Here is a 17,132-nt window from a genome sequence, read left to right as displayed (position 1 = left end):
ATCTTCATTCACCAGGAGATGTACAAGGTGCAGATGGACACCACAAAGAGAGAAGCTAAAGAAGTGTAGTTTTATATCTGCATCTTGAACAGATGAGGAAGTAGAATAAGTGGGACACAATGAATATCTAAAAGATCATATCCAGTTAAACAGGAGAGTCAAGCATATTTCAAATGATTACTACTTGAGCTAATGTAAATACACCATGGGCTTATTCTTGCCTTCTGGCTGCACATGTTATTGTTCCTGATAATATACAGTTCATTTGTGTATTTGGTTTGAAGGGAATGGCCCACTTGTTTTTTCAGCCCAGAGGTCTTGCCAGGGAAACCCCATGGTTATTACTCAGCTGGCTGCACAAAGTGACTGCTTGGCTTCTTTAGGAGAAATAGGCCCTGTTAAGATGAGTATCCGGGGTGGTAGACAAAATAGGAGTAAGGAGGCAAGGCCTTAGTTGAGGTGAGAGTGGGCGGGTTGGTGTGAGGGCATGATCTGCTCTCTGGCTGAGCACCTTCAAAGGGATGGTCTGGTAACGCTTCAAATTGCTCTGCTTTCATTTAGCTTTCTCAAGATCTGACACGCTTGAAAGAACACTATGAGAAAAAGATGAAAGATCTTATGGCAAATACAGTGGGAACGGTAGAGCTGCAGCAGATTAAACAGAAACACGAGCAGAAGGTAAATGCCATCGTACTGGTCGGTGTGTGTCGTCACCCTGCCCTCCGCTAGACAAGGGTTAGGGTTCATGCCTCCTCGGCATCCTTAACCCCCGACCTCCCTCACTGTGTCTCTCACCGACTGACTCCGAACTGGTTTCTCTTCATCCTGCTCTTATGTCTGGTGGTGGGTTTGTCTACATCACCCTGTGCATCTGCATGGGTTTGTGTGCATCGCCCTGTGCCACTAACTGTGTGGATGTTGTGGCAACTATCCATCCCCTTTAGTGACATGCCTTTAGTTCTACAGCAGACTGAGACACCAGTGCAGCTGAGTTGTGTGTAGGCCTAGACAGGAGGTGCGTACTTGGTCATCTCTGTCCACTCATTGGATAATGATAATACCGAACACTTTCAAACAAATCTATGAAAAAAGATGGTTCTACTCCAAATGTATACTTTTCAGCAGACAGTAGCAGTCTAGGTAGATTACATTTACATTTAAGTCATTTAGCAGACGCTCTTATCCAGAGCGACTTACAAATTGGAAAGTTCATACATATTCATCCTGGTCCCCCCGTGGGAATTGAACCCTGGTCCCCCCGTGGGAATTGAACCCACAACCCTGGCGTTGCAAGCGCCATGCTCTACCAACTGAGCCACACGGGACCACGATCTTCTTTGACCCTACCCTAGCTAATCAAAGTGCCTCTAAACTACTCACATTCCCTATTTAGAGTCAAGTACTTGTCTCTTCATGCCCTTATGCATTTGTGAGAATCCTTTAGTTCAGATTGACTCAGTTCAGCTGCTGTCACAGTTGCTGTCTTGCTCTGGTCCACCCAGTTACCCAAAATATCCTGTTCCTGTATTTACATGATCTGCCATCTTCCCTTTTTCTCCTAACACGGCTCCTCCCTTAAAGCTTCAGTATCATGTTGACTGTGATGGTGGGCTATTTACTGTTGTTGATGTACCTGAAGATGCAAAAGCTGGTGAAGGCAGCGAAAGACGGGACCAAAGACGGCCTGGAGAAGACCAAAGCAGCGGTGAAAAGGGGACGGTCGTTCATCAAGACCAAAACCCACTGTCATGGTAAGAGTAAGAGCAGAACATGGACTTCGGTCCTTTTTGTGCACATTAGTCAGTTAATTACACTAGTGTATCTGGGATCTGTGATGAATTGCAAGCACTTAACATTGTAAAGGGGAATTCATCCACTAACAATGTGTAGTAACCTCCTGGGTGATGCTGATCTGATTTTGAGTTGACCACGTCTCTCCTGTGTGTCTCAGAGAGGAAGTCGACCTGTTTTGAGGATGAGGAGTCAGAGCTCTTCATCGAGGTGGAATGCTTCAACATGGAGCCAGTGCTCAGTCCCGTCCCTGAGGGGCTCTCACAACAACAGGTGGTGAGGAGGTGTATACTGGGCTCCATATTAGAGAGTGAGAAGACCTATCTGGATGCACTGAAGCGGATTTTAGAGGCAAGTTAATTTCACTTGATACATTTCATGTAACTTTATAGTGATTTCTTCAAGGAAAAGAGTTCCCACCATCCACATCCTCATCATCCTTATTCTCTCTCTTATTAGCAATATGAAAAGCCACTTTCAGAGATTGAGCCCAGGTTGCTAAGCGACAGGAAGCTCAAGATGACGTTCTATCGTATTCGGGAGATTCTCCAGTGCCACGCCCTGTTCCAGATCGCCCTGGCATGCCGCGTGGCCGAGTGGGACAGTCTGGAAATGATTGGGGACGTCTTTGTTGCCTCGGTGGGTTGGTGGGCAAGTGAATCCTGTGCTGCGGGACATAGGAAGGATTCCATTCCTAATATTCTACTTTTAAGATTAAAGGCTGGAAGAGTATTTAACAGTGGTCAATTGGTCAAAACTAGTGGGACTGAAAAGATTGTATGTCCTGCACTGGGCTTCACCATTTAGCATAACACTGACTGAAGCTATAATGCAAGTTTCCCATGACTCAGTGTTTTTACAAATTGCCTCATTGTAAAGGAATTAGTCCCATGCCTACACACACAGACACACACAGATGCTGCACATACACACAGCTGCGCTGGGTTCTTGGAGGAAGTGCTCCACCCTGATGTTTCTAGCTAACAGTTTATTTTGAGCCCAGGATCCAGGATGATTCCATTCCTGACTATGATTATGTTGGACTATGAGGTGTTGATGGCTTGCTCTCTCCCCCCTCTGTCTCTCTTTACATATCTGGTTCCCAGTTCTCCAAGTCCATGGTGCTGGATGCCTACTGTGAGTTTGTGAACAACTTCAGCACGGCCATGGCGGTGGTCAGGAAGACGTGTGCCTCCAAACCCAGCTTCCTGGACTTCCTCAAGGTCAGTCAGAGAGCACTGTTGTTCAAATCAATAAAAAGTATGCTCCTGTGAAAATACAGCTGTGCAGAATATGCATCTCTGGCTCTACCCTTAACAGACTGAACTAAAATAGTTTGTGGTTGTGTATTGGATTGTCCTGCAGTGCATCAATCAGTAATCATTGATTGTCCTACTTTTTTCTCCACAGCATCGTCAGGATACAAGCAGTGACCGGGTCACTCTCTACGGACTCATGATGAAGCCCATCCAGAGATTCCCTCAGTTCATTCTGCTGCTGCAGGTATCGATTTCACTCTAGCGTCCACACTGCCCTCAGAAAAAAATATTGCATAGATTCACCAGCAGAGGGAGCCACATACTCACTAAACAAAGAGCTGTGTTAAAAATGCACTACACTGTGTGGTGTGTGTACTCTTGGGAAAGTATTTCTGCTTCTGGTCTCCGGGCACTTCACATTTTTATCCTCACTCATAATTGTTATGACTGAGGATAACCTTTTTTTAAGACAGCCCAATGGTTGTCTGAAGGAATCTGAATAGTTTTCAACCGATGCTATGCCACTGTAGAGAAGCTCTGGGTGTGATCTGTGCTATGTAATGCTCTGAATGTGTCATCTCTCCACGCTTTATGGCAGGACATGTTGAAAAACACCCCAGTAGGCCACAGTGACAGGCTACACCTACAGATGGCCCTGACAGAGCTGGAAACCCTGGCTGAGAAGCTCAACGAGAAGAAGCGGGACGCTGACCAGCGCTGCGAGATCAGACACATAGCCAAGGCCATGAACGAACGATACCTCAACAAGGTAAACACACACACCATTGATCTTGTTCAGACCATAGAGTCTCAGTGTATGTCCTCGATAGCTTGATGATTTGTGTTTTAAACAGATTTTGTTTATTACAATGTGTGGTGTGTTCGTAAAGTCAAGGCCTCGATCTAAGAATCCATCTATCCACAAATCTGATATACAGTTGAAGTCGGAAGTTTACATACACCTTAGCCAAATAAATTTAAACTCAGTTTTTCACAATTCCTGACATTTTAATCAGAGTAAAAATTCCCTGTCTTATGTCAGTTAGGATCACCACTTCATTTTAAGAATGTGAAATTTCATAAATAGTAGAGTGATTTTATTTCAGCTTTTATTTCTTTCATCACATTCCCGGTGGGTCAAAAGTTTACATACACTCAACTTGTATTTTGTAGCATTGCCTTTAAATTGTTTAACAAACGTTTCAGGTAGCCTTCCACAAGCTTCCCACAATAAGTTGGGTGAATTTCGGCCCATTCCTTCTGACAGAGCTGATGTAACTGAGTCAGGTTTGTAGGCCTCCTTGCTCGCACACACTTTTTCAGTTCTGCCACACATTTTCTATAGGATTGAGGTCAGGGCCACTCCAATACCTTGACTTTGTTGTCCTTAAGCCATTTTACCACAACTTTGAAAGTATGCTTGGGGTCATTGTCCATTTGGAAGACCCATTTGCGACCAAGCTTTAACTTCCTGACTGATGTCTTTGTTGCTTCAATATATCCACATATTTTTCCTGCCTCATGATGCCATCTATTTTGTGAAGTGCACCAGTCCCTCCTGCAGCAAAGCAACCCCACAACATGATGCTGCCACCCCCATGCTATACGGTTGGGATGGTGTTCTTCGGCTCCCCGTTTTCTTCCAAACACAACGACGGTCATTACGGCCAAACAGTTCTATTTTTGTTTCGTCAGACCAGAGGACATTTCTCCAAAAAGTATGATCTTTGTCCCCGTGTGCAGTTGCAAACCGTAGTCTGGCTTTTTTATGGCGGTTTTGGAGCAGTGGCTTCTTCCTTGCTGAGCGGCCTTTCAGGTTATTTCGATATAGGACTAATTTTACTGTGGATATAAATACTTTTGTACCTGTTTCCTCCAGCATCTTCACAAGGTCCTTTGCTGTTGTTCTGGGATGGATTTGTACTTTTGGCACCAAAGTACATTCATCTCTAGGAGACAGAACGCGTCTCCTTCCCGAGCGGTATAACGGCTGTGTGGTCCTATGGTGTTTATACTTGCGTACTATTGTTTGTAGAGATGAACGTGGTACCTTCAGGTGTTTGGAAATTGCTCCCAAGGATGAACCAGACTCGTGGAGGTCTACAATTTTTTTTTTCTGAGCTCTTGGCTGATTTCTTTAGATTTTCCCATGATAGGCACTGAGTTTGAAGCTAGGCCTTCAAATACATCCACAGATACACCTCCAATTGACTCAAATTATGTCAATTAGTCTATCAGAAGCTTCTAAAGCCATGACATCATTTTCTGGAATTTTCCAAGCTGTTTAAGGCACGGTCAACTTAGTGTATGCAAACTTCTGAAACACTGGAATTGTGATTATAGTGAATTATAAGTGAAATAATCTCTCTGTAAACAATTGTTGGAAAAATTACTTGTCATGCACAAAGTAGATGTCCTAACCGACTTGCCAAAACTATAGTTTGTTAACAATACATTTGTGGAGTGTTTGAAAAACGAGTTTTAAAGACTCCAACCTAAGTATGTAAACTTCCGACTTCAACTGGATATATATATATATATATATATATAATGAGATAGCTCAGTGCCTGAAACAGAGGAAGGTATAAAATCAGTATTCCCTACTGTCTAATTATTTGTCTATTTGTCTGCCCGCAAGAGCTAACAGCCACCGCATGGCATCTATATTTATGGAGCTGTGTATGCTGCAAAGTGCATTTACTATGTCTAAATGCACACTTGTCTGTAAACTGGATGTGCTTAAAATAGTATGTGTATATTCTACTTTAACTAAATATACATGTCACCCTTGACAAGGACCACACTTAAAAGTTCTACTGAGATCTAAAAAATGTCTTCCCTGCAATATCTAGAGAATGTATTTATAAATCATGGGGATTACCATGCATTTACAATAAATCCTAAATTCACCTTCGGGAATATTGTCAAATCCATTGTAGCTGACCGCTGCGTCTCCCTTCGTTACCCACCAGCTCCTGAACAACGACAGCCGTTACCTGATTCGCTCAGACGACATGGTGGAGACAGTCTACAACGACCGCGGTGAGGTCATCAAGACCAAGGAGCGACGCCTTTTTCTTCTCAACGACGTGCTCATGTGTGCCACGCCCAACGTCCGGTAAGACCCAACGCACCACCTTGGCCAGGATTTATATCCACAGACAGAGCACCCTTTCTGGGTATGATTCTGATCAGCTCCCTATGTTTGAGTGAGTGCCCTGTAATTACACTAGTGACTACTGTATGTCAATAGAACACTTCACCACACTGGCCACTGGCTCTGGCAGGAAGATATTTGAGCTATAAGAAATACAGTCATAGCTTTAATACAGCATACCATATGCCTGGCAATGTTAAATAATTTAGCCTACCTTTTGATTGAATTGTCTCATTTATTTATTCTAAACTTTAGTTTACCCTGATTGTGTTTACACCAACTCATACAGGAGTGATGAAGACACTCTTGATCAAGTTGAATCTTGATTGAGGAAAATTGTATTGATCACTGTGAAGAAAAGCAGTAATCCTCAGCCTATTGTATGTCAGCCTACTTCACCGTTTCCTCTTCTTCTATCCAGGTGCAGTGTGGATGGCAGTGGTAGTGGCAACGTCCCCCCGGGCCAGAAGTTCCTGCTGAAGTGGAGTGTCCCGCTGAGCTTTGTGGACGTGGTAGAGTTTGGTTCCAGTGAGGACCTGGGCGACAACAGCCGCTTCACCCCCCAACCCCACTCTGGAGAGAAGGTGGTCGTCAACGCCAAGCCAAGTACGTCCCACTCACAGTCACAGGGGTCTTTCTGGGTCCTGATTTCTATCGTAACGGGTGAAATTAAATGAGATATGATGTGTGGTTTGGGGGTGTACAGAGTGGCCCAAAGGCCCGGAACCCTGATTTTTGATTAGCTATTAACTTGGCGGTCTGGACTGGAGGTCTGAAACTCTGGCTTTTCCATTCCATGATGCAATCATTCCTTTATGACCCCATAACTAATCATAAAGAGGGGAATATGAGGTCTTGTATTGAAATACCATGCCATTACTGTGCACAGTTGGCTGTACATTGCATATACAGTACAGGGAGCAATAACTTGTTTTCTGTTGTGTGTAAAATCAATACCATTTCCTCTAGAGGTCGACCGATTTATGATTTTTCAACGCCGATACCGATTATTGGAGGACCCAAAAAAGCCGATACCGATTAATCGGACAATTTTGTAGAAACTTTTTTTATTTTTTATAATGACAATTACAACAATACTGAATGAACACTTATTTTAACTTAATATAATACATCAATAAAATCAATTTAGCCTCAAATAAATAATGAAACATGTTCAATTTGGTTTAATTAATGAAAAAACTGTGTTGGAGAAGAAAGTAAAAGTGCAATATGTGCCATGTAAAAAAGCTAACGTTTAAGTTCCTTGCTCAGAACATATGAAAGCTGGTGGTTCCTTTTAACATGAGTCTTCAATATTCCCAGGTAAGAAGTTTTAGGTTGTAGTTATTAAAGGACTATTTCTCTCTATACCATTTGTATTTCATATACCTTTGACTATTGGATGTTCTTATAGGCACTTTAGTATTGCCAGTGTAACAGTATAGCTTCCGTCCCTCTCCTCGCCCCTACCTGGGCTCAAACCAGGAACACATCGACAACAGCCACCCTCGAAGCATCGTTACATTTGAAACGCTATTAGCGCGCATCCCGCTAACTAGCTAGCCATTTCACATCGGTTACACCAGCCTAATCTCGGGAGTTGATAGGCTTGAAGTCATAAACAGCTCAATTCTTGAAGCATTGCGAAGAGCAAAACGCAGGAAAGTGCTGTTTGAATGAATGCGTACGAGCCTGCTGCTGCCTACCATCGCTCAGTCAGACTGCTCTATCAAATCATAGACTTAATTATAACATAATAACACACAGAAATACGAGCCTTTGGTCATTAATATGGTCGAATCCGGAAACTATCATTTCGAAAACGAAACGTTTATTCTTTCAGTGAAATACGGAACAGTTCTGTATTTTATCTAACGGGTGGCATCCATAAGTCTCAATATTCCTGTTACATTGCACAACCTTCAATGTTATGTCATAATGGCAAATTAGTTCTCAACAACCGAGGCGGCTCAAACTGTTGCATATACCCTGACTCTGCGTGCAATGAACGCAAGAGAAGTGACACAATTTCACCTGGTTAATATTGCCTGCTAACCTGGATTTCAGCTAAATATGCAGGTTTAAAAATATATACTTCTGTGTATTGATTTTAAGAAAGGCATTGATGTTTATGGTTAGGTACAGTCGTGCAACGATTGTGCTTTTTTCGCAAAAATGCTTTTGTTAAATCATCCCCCGTTTGGCAAAGTTGGCTGTCTTTGTTAGGAAGAAATAGTCTTCACACAGTTCGCAACGAGCCAGGCGGCCCAAACTGCTGCACATACCCTGACTCTGTTGCAAGAGAAGTGACACAATTTCCCTAGTTAAAAGAAATTCATGTTAGCAGGCAATATTAACTAAATATGCAGGTTTAAAAATATATACTTGTGTATTGATTTTAAGAAAGGCATTGATGTTTATGGTTAGGTACACGTTGGAGCAACGACAGTCCTTTTTCGCGAATGCGCACCGCATCAATTATATGCAACGCAGGAAACGCTAGATAAACTAGTAATATCATCAACCATGTGTAGTTAACTAGTGATTATGATTGATTGATTGTTTTTTATAAGATAGGTTTAATGCCAGCTAGCAACTTACCTTGGCCTCTTACTGCATTCACGTAATAGGCAGGCTCCTCGTGGAGTGCAATGTAAGGCAGGTGGTTAGAGCGTTGGACTAGTTAACGGTAAGGTTGCAAGATTGAATCCCCGAGCTGACAAGGTAAAAATCTGTCCTTCTGCCCCTGAACAAGGCAGTTAACCCACCGTTTGTTCCTAGGCCGTCATTGAAAATAAGAATTTGTTCTTAACTGACTTGCCTAGTTAAATAAAGGTGTAAAAAAAAAATATATGTATTTTTTTTTATCGGCCAAATCGGTGTACAAAAATACCTATTTCCGATTGTTATGAAAACTTGAAATCGGCCCTAATTAATCGGCCATTCCGATTAATCGATCAACCTCTAATTTCCTCTTACTGCTAATGATACTTCAACACCCCCTTTTGAAATATTGATGCGTTCTAGATGATTACTGTAATTATCTAGCAGCCTGCTTGGCCAGCTCTGTGGGCTCAGATCAACACTACAGGCACTACATGACCCACTTATGTTACTAACCAATCATGGGGGGGGGGGGGGGGGCTTTCTATCTCGGATTACAGCGTTGCAGCAACCTACTCAATAACACAGAGCCAAGTTGCTTATAATAATAGATTCAGTTCAGACATCATCGACAAAGCCATGTTCTGTGTGCCAGGCTTTCCCTCTGGAACCAATGAGCAACGTTTTAAAATGGCGCGTGTCCTTTGAGAGACTGCATGGTGTTTTGAGTCTATAAGAAGCCAACTCCACTCTGCACCGTCTGCAGGGTCAGTGACTTCACTCTTTCCACTGGGTTTCCCCCTGGTCTGCTCTGGCAGCTGCCCGGCCGTTTCTTTAAACTCCTTATTGGAAACTATGCAACCATCATCACCAGACTGTATGATTTGTGGTCATAGCCATGCTGTTGCTGTTTTTAGTCCAGAACATTCACCCTGACTCCTGACTACCAACCAGGTATGGCTAATGTGCAATGTAATGGTACGTTGGTGTGCTTTTCATTTAGCTAGTGTTGTGTTCAGGTGGTGACAGCCGTTACACCCACTGGGGAAGGCAGGGAGGATGTTATGTAGAGGAGGTTGGTGGCACCTTAATTGGGGAGGACGAGCTTGTGGTAATGGTTGTACCGGAATAGGTGGCATTGTATCAAATATATCAAAACCAAGGTTTCCATTCCATATACGCCGTTCCAGCCATTATGATGAGCCGTCCTCCCCTCATTAGCCTCCACTGATGCTGTGGAGTAACTGCTTTATCGTATGCTAGTCATAGGTGTGGTTTTCTGTGCGTGGCAGGACGTGGCTGAGCAGACATTACCGCGGTCTTATTCCACCTAGCTCTCCGATGCCTGCTGCTCTCTGTCTGTCCCATCTGTGGTACTAGTGTGATCTACTCCACTACATGTGTATAAAGCCGTTGAAACTCATTCGCATCCCCTGCCACATCCCTTTGATATATTGACTCTTAGTTGTATTACCAGGGGTATGTTCTACTGTACAATGACGTTTAGCCACTGTGATGTTAGATGACTCTATAGTTAGTTAGTAGCCATGCACTTTTGACTCGCATGCCTGGAGGAGGATGACCGTCTACATCAAATCACATTCTATTGGTCACATACCCATGGTTAGCAGATGTTAATGCGAGTGTAGCGAAATGCTTGTGCTTCTAGTTCTGACCGTGCAGGAATATCTAACAAGTAATACACACATCTAAAGGGATGGAATAAGAATATGTACATATTAATATATGGTTGTGCGATGGCCGAGCAGCATAGGCAAGATGCAATAGATGGTACAAGGTACAGTATATACATATGAGATGAGTAATGTAAGATATGTTAACATTATTAAAGTGCCATTATTTAGAGTGCATTGATAAAGTGACTAGTGATCCATTTATTAAAGTGGCTAGTGATATGAGTCTATGTAGGCAGCAGCCTCTGAGTTAGTGATTGCTGTTTAGCAGTCTGATGACCTTGAGATAGAAGCTGTTTCTCTGTCCCAGCTTTGATGCACCTGTACTGACCTCGCCTTCTGGATGATAGCGGGGTGAACAGGCAGTGGCTCTGGTGGTTGTTGTCCTTGATGATCTTTTTGGCCTTGCTGTGACATCGGGGGCTGTAGGTGTCTTGGAGGGCAGGTAATTTGCCCACGATGATACGTTGTGCAGACCACACCACCATCTAGAGAGCCTTGCGGTTGAGGACGGTGCAGTTCCCGTACCAGGCAGTGATGCTCTCGATTGTGTATCTATAAAAGTTTGTCAGGGTTTTATGTGACAAGACAAATTTCTTCAGCCTCCTGAGGTTGAAGAGGCGTTGTTGTGCCTTTACCACACTGTCTGTGTGGATGGACCATTTCCGTTTGTCTGTGATGTGTATGCCGAGGAACTTAAAACGTTCCACCTTCTCCACTACTGTCCCTTCGATGTGGATAGGGGGGTGCTCCATCTGCTCTTTCCTGAAGTCCACGATCATCTCCTTTTGTTTTGTTGACGTTGAGCGAGAGGTTGTAAATGGATGTAATTGTGCATAAGCGTGTGTTATTTAAGAGTCCATTAGTTATCTACTGTTCTGCTCTCCATCAATTTTCTTAAAGCACAGGACCCCAGGTGAAGTTGACCATATGGGCCATTCCTTTTTTTCACTCATCCTCTTACTCACTGAAATGCCAGGGGATAAGCAGGCTTTCCTCTCGTTGACTGCCCAACTGCCACCCCGTCTCCCCTCTCGCAAGCCTCTTAAGGCGTGGGCATATTTCCTATCCAAAATAGTTTGGAACAGTTTGTGCATATATTATGATGTAATTTTGTGATTTTTTTTTTGTTGTTGATGTTCATTTTAGTCTTTGGCAAGGTTTTTTTGGGGCTGTTCATCCCCACATTTTTTTCTCTAAGCTCAAGTCGGTAGCCGAAGTCTACACCCCTTTGTTGATGATTGGACAACAGTAGGGATTCTTCAATTTAGGTTTTGTCATTCAACCAAACATCTTAGTTAGACTGCGTGACTAAGATGTCACTATTAATGACAACTCAAAAATGTATCTTAGATTAATGTTGACTATTTTGAAAAGTTGTATACTGGCAATGGCATCTCAAGATGGACAAACAATACTATTGCTGCTTTTTCTCAGTTTTCAAGCGAAGGTCTTTTTAAGGCAGTACGCGAGCACTGCCAGCTGAACCGAAGCAAGCGGAAGGCTTTACCCACTCACCCACCCGTTATCCCTCCATCTGCCCTCTAGTCTGCCACAGACGGCCTGACGGGGGCTGAGAACTGTACGGTCAACAGCAGCATCTGGACCGACAGGCAGGCATGTTCCTAGCCAGCTGTCTAGTCCTGACCTAGGTTAGACCCCCAGTAACCAATTGCCCTGAGATGATCCATATGTACTGAATAGCAGTCTGGTTCACCTCAGTAATGTTAGCTAATTGAATTTAACATGGAACTAGAATTGAAGACCGAGTATGTTAATTTTCACCTGACAGAAATGGATCAGACCATGTCACCCCCCCCCTGATTTCTTCAATACTGATTTAGATTTTCCCTAAGCCAGTTCAGAGAGACAGAGGACTGATAAGTGGAAAAACCCTTACACTCAGCCTCTTTCTCTCTGTCTCTCTCTCTCTCTCCCTCTGTCTCTCCCCATATTCCAATATGTTCTGCCAAAGCCACTGGTGACCTGCCTACTAAAGAGGCAATGAAAACACTGTCCAGCATATGATGTCACAGTTCCCTGTGCTCTGCTCTGGATGTCTGTGTGCCTACCTCACGTCTGTTGTGCTCCGCGTAGCTAATTGGGACCACCAAAAGAGATGGGTCAGTTAAATTGACAAAGACTTTCAAACAATAAACCATGGCCCTTTGTTCCTCTGGCTGAGCCTGTCATAGTTCCACATTGTAAGAAGCTGAGAGTCTTGAGGAATATGCGATATAGCAGGTCGAGGGATCATCCTAAGACCCCGGTTACTGGAAGATGTCACAGGCTCTTCCAAGCTTTGTGAGTGTGCCAGGACCTTCACACAAAGGCCTAATTGGGGAGTTTGGGCCCTCGCTGTAATCGCTTAGCCAGTCTCTTCTGCATTTCACTCCTAGCATAATCCATTACTTTATGACCAGCCATGATGCTGTGTAGGTCCATGTACCTGTAACACATAGCACAGTAATGGTTGAGGTGGGTGGGCTGCACCAGTCCAGGGTACTTGTCCATTGCACTCACTCTCATTATGGCTTATTATATCCTGTATCAGTGTTTGTCAGAGCCTATAATAACAACCTTTTTATAAGCATGGAGATTATTCATGGCCTGTGGGTGGATGACAAGCCAAAGAGCACGACTCTGAAGCTTTTTCAGCGTTTCTGTCCTGACCTGGTTCCAACCACACAGACTTCATTAAGACAGATGAGGCGTGAATATTTGAACACCATTAGACAAGGCAATTAGCCCAATAGAGTAGAAACGCCATCACATTTTTACATGCCTCAGAATCGACGATTTAAAAAAATTATAATAATCATATACTTGTCTATGCTTTCAACCAAACAAAATATTGTCTGAAAAATTGACATATTGTATCAGTAAAACATTTAAGTGATACAGTCACCTGAATATATTCATATGTGGAATGATGTTTTGGTACATGATGAAGAGCGAGTCCCTGAATTAGCTTCCTGTATGTACATTTTAGTGAAGTGCAAATATGGTGGAAGTTTCTCTGAGGGTCCTCTCTGGGCCAGCCCTGGGGAAGACTGGAGCAGTTGCCATGGAGCTGGAACACTAGGGCAGTGTGAAGGGCCATATAGAGCCCACAGAAAGTAGACTGTCAAAACCAGAGGGAACTCCAGGAATCCTGGCGCCAGAGATTCCCATTCACATGAACACTTCCCCTCCAAGTTCCAATCTGCTGCCTTATGAGAGTGACAAAATAGAAGTTGAAAAGTCATATGGTGAAATTGTCTTTAAGAGCTTCCCTGCTTACTTGTTAGCTCATAGTCCCATATGCTGCAGTGTAAATTGTATCGTATGATGACTTGTTGGCAGGCTTGTCTGAAAGACGAGGAGGGTCATCCTCTCTATGCTGGAGGTTTTAATGTGCGCTACAGCCTAGAGAGAAGGCTATGTGCTGGCAGAGCCTACAAGAGGCCCCTCGCTCTCTTTCTCTCTCTGATGAGTCAGACTCTCTGTCTGTGTCTCTGTCATTTACAGGCTGAGCGCTGACAAACAAAGCAGTCCGTTGTCCTGAGCTGGACCCACAGAAACACAGTAATCACTCACTTCACTGGCTTGTTGGTTAGGCAAGGCACATCTACAAAGACATGCACACACACACGTTTATATATATATATATATATATATATAACAGCAGTGAATAGCTTGGCCCCAGGAAACTGCTGTTAGGTAACGGTACTCAAGTGAAAACATTCACACACACACACACACACACACACACACACACACACACTCCGTCACTGTGGTCCTGTGGTTCAGCGCCAATCCAAGTGAGTTTGCTCACATGTCGCAGATCTCTGTGGGAAACCGATCTGACTGTTATTGACCTTTGTCTGGCAGTAGGTCTTATTTGACCTCCTGCTTTCAATGCCCAGGAATTTCCTTTGAGATATTTATGGCTCATATTCTTGGGTAAATGGTTGCAGATGGGCTATGGGCTATGGGTTCAGATTTGTGAATCACAACTTACTTCAATTACCAACTTCACTTGGTAATAACATTTTGTTCTGTTGACAGGGATAGTCCTAGTCTAGATAAGGCGTACATGGGCCCAGGGCAGCTGATAGTTTTTATTCAACGTCTCATTGTCTCTTTTTCCAGATAAGCTGTACATGGGTCCAGGCCAGCTGTACCAGGACCTGCAGAACCTCATCCACGACCTCAGCCTGGTCAACCAGATCTCCAGCATGATCGGTAGCCTCAAGGGAAACTACCAGGTGAGCAGCATTTATCGCTGCATTCATTTTAAGGCTTGTTTTCTGTGAGTGAAAATACAAGTATATTATTTGCCTGTGAGTAAATATGTCCCTGAGGTTTTGATGTGTCATGTCGAGCTGTGGCCCCAGCAGAGAGAGAGAGAGGGCCCTGACAAACACTGTAGTCTGGTGTACAGTAATTTGCCCAGACAGCGCTGTGTGGTACTGGACTGTGAGACTCAACTAGCCAGTGTTTGTCTGTGTGAGTCCTGTCAGAGACAGAGGGCATAGTGGTGGGGGAGCAGAGAACAGGCCAGAGGCACACAGAGAGACATGTGTTTCACACACACAACACAGGGGGGGGGGGCTTTGTGGTCAATTTGTAAGAGCTGGTGTGTGGAGTCAATCTTTGCTCGCCCAATGGCATGATTTGAAAACTAGATCTATTCCGGTTTTCATCCGACATTATGGACGATGTTATAAGCAGTGTCTTGTGTTAATACTTTGACTCTCTCTCTTTTCTCTCCCTCCATCCCTCTCTCTTGTAGAACGTTAACCCTACGGTGGCCCATGACTGGGTGTCTGGTCTGCAGCGTCTCATTCTGAAGAAGGAGGACGAGATCCGGGCTGCAGATCGCTGTAGGATCCAGCTGCAGCTGCCTGGCAAACAGGACAAGTCAGTGTCTCACCCACATCACTGTCTCTCTCCTTATAGACCTCTCACCCACATCACTGTATCTCTCCTTATAGACCTCTCACCCACATCACTGTATCTCTCCTTATAGACCTCTCACCCACATCACTGTATCTCTCCTTATAGACTTCTCACCCACATCACTGTCTCTCTCCTTATAGACCTCTCACCCACATCACTTTCTCTCTCCTTATAGACCTCTCACCCACATCACTGTCTCTCTCCTTATAGACCTCTCACCCACATCACTTTCTCTCTCCTTATAGACCTCTCACCCACATCACTGTCTCTCTCCTTATAGACCTCTCACCCACATCACTGTCTCTCTCCTTATAGACCTCTCACCCACATCACTGTCTCTCTCTCTCACACGCTCTCTCACACACTAGGTCAGGCCACTATGTCCTCACTCCCTCACTGTCCCCTCTAACCATCCAGGAATGGGCACAGACTTACTGTCACGGTGGATAAACAACTTGAGCTTTGTTCTAATCTGATCTCAGGGGTATGATTTGAGTCTGTTAGAGCTCTATGCTCTCTGCTGTGGATCAGTGTGTCTCTCACCTCAGAGAAGACAGTGCAGCTGTTTCATCAACTCATTACTATAGGAGAGTACTCCCTCCACATGGTCCTTCCATGGCCCACTGGCACCTTGAACTTGTTGACTCTCACTCTGCCTGCCGTTTTTAACTGGTCAAATTACCTCTTACTCCTGGGCATCGCGTTTTGAGACGCAGCTGTGCTGCTGTCATTCCTCTCTGATCCCTCCATCTAAAAACACCACATTCCAGAGAGAGAGAGATGGAGTGAGAGAGTGTAAGGCAAGATGCATGCCAGAGATCCTCCCTGGTGATTTGTTATTTACGTTAGCTGTTATAAACACCGTTGGCTTCCATTACCTTCACAGCCCTGTCTGTCTGCTGTCTCTAAGACCCTTTTCACACTACGACAGACTCTCTAGAGGTTTTGAGAGAATACCCTCTCGACTATACCTTTTTTAATAATGTGGACTTGCGAACTTGCTACGTCTCTGGGGCTGTCTCCGGAGGTAGCGCACGACGCTCGCCCGACAATTGCCCCACTCCGAGTAGGGCAGTGTGAACAGAATTGTCTCGTCCAGGCCAACACTCCTGCAATATAAATTGTAATAGCGGAGTAATGATTTTGAAACAACTGAAATGTAGATATTTTCCTAATATATAACAGAACTGTCATTTTAACTGCTTAAAAACGTTCTTTTACATTCTGGGCATTTATTTTTTCCAGTCCCACAATAAATGCAACAAAGTGCTTATGCAAAACTTTCACAAACATATTCCAGTGTCTGCCTGCCAGCTGAAAATCTTTTCCTGTGTGTGTAGAAATACCTGCCCCTCTCTCCGAAGCATGCATAGTCTACTGTAGCTACTGACGTTTCAGGCGTGATTCAGAAATTAGGGAGAGAAATGTTTAATTAGAGAACAATGTATTAACTTTTTCAAGGCTAGTTAAGGACATTATAGTATATCATTATATACACTGCTCAAAAAAATAAAGGGAACACTTAAACAACACAATGTAACTCCAAGTCAATCACACTTCTGTGAAATCAAACTGTCCACTTAGGAAGCAACACTGATTGACAATAAATTTCACATGCTGTTGTGCAAATGGAATAGACAAAAGGTGGAAATTATAGGCAATTAGCAAGACACCCCCAATAAA

At 43.8% G+C, this 17,132-nt stretch overlaps 1 protein-coding gene across 1 annotated transcript in view; it reads left to right on the top strand.

Annotated features, from left to right (window-relative positions):
• LOC120023072 (rho guanine nucleotide exchange factor 10-like) overlaps positions 1-17,132 on the top strand; it is a 105,214-nt gene that overhangs the window by 36,555 nt on the left and 51,527 nt on the right. Inside the window, exons 9-19 of the mRNA XM_038967027.1 lie at positions 562-678; positions 1,640-1,751; positions 1,952-2,142; positions 2,251-2,430; positions 2,898-3,014; positions 3,202-3,294; positions 3,649-3,819; positions 6,023-6,168; positions 6,629-6,813; positions 14,640-14,755; positions 15,283-15,410. Of these exons, the coding sequence (XP_038822955.1) occupies positions 562-678; positions 1,640-1,751; positions 1,952-2,142; positions 2,251-2,430; positions 2,898-3,014; positions 3,202-3,294; positions 3,649-3,819; positions 6,023-6,168; positions 6,629-6,813; positions 14,640-14,755; positions 15,283-15,410 (1,556 nt within the window). The remainder of the gene's footprint in view (positions 1-561; positions 679-1,639; positions 1,752-1,951; positions 2,143-2,250; positions 2,431-2,897; positions 3,015-3,201; positions 3,295-3,648; positions 3,820-6,022; positions 6,169-6,628; positions 6,814-14,639; positions 14,756-15,282; positions 15,411-17,132) is intronic.

This window comes from Salvelinus namaycush, chromosome 28 (genome assembly GCF_016432855.1).
Source record: "Salvelinus namaycush isolate Seneca chromosome 28, SaNama_1.0, whole genome shotgun sequence".
NCBI lineage: Eukaryota > Metazoa > Chordata > Actinopteri > Salmoniformes > Salmonidae > Salvelinus > Salvelinus namaycush.
This window is presented reverse-complemented; position numbering and strand designations above follow the sequence as displayed.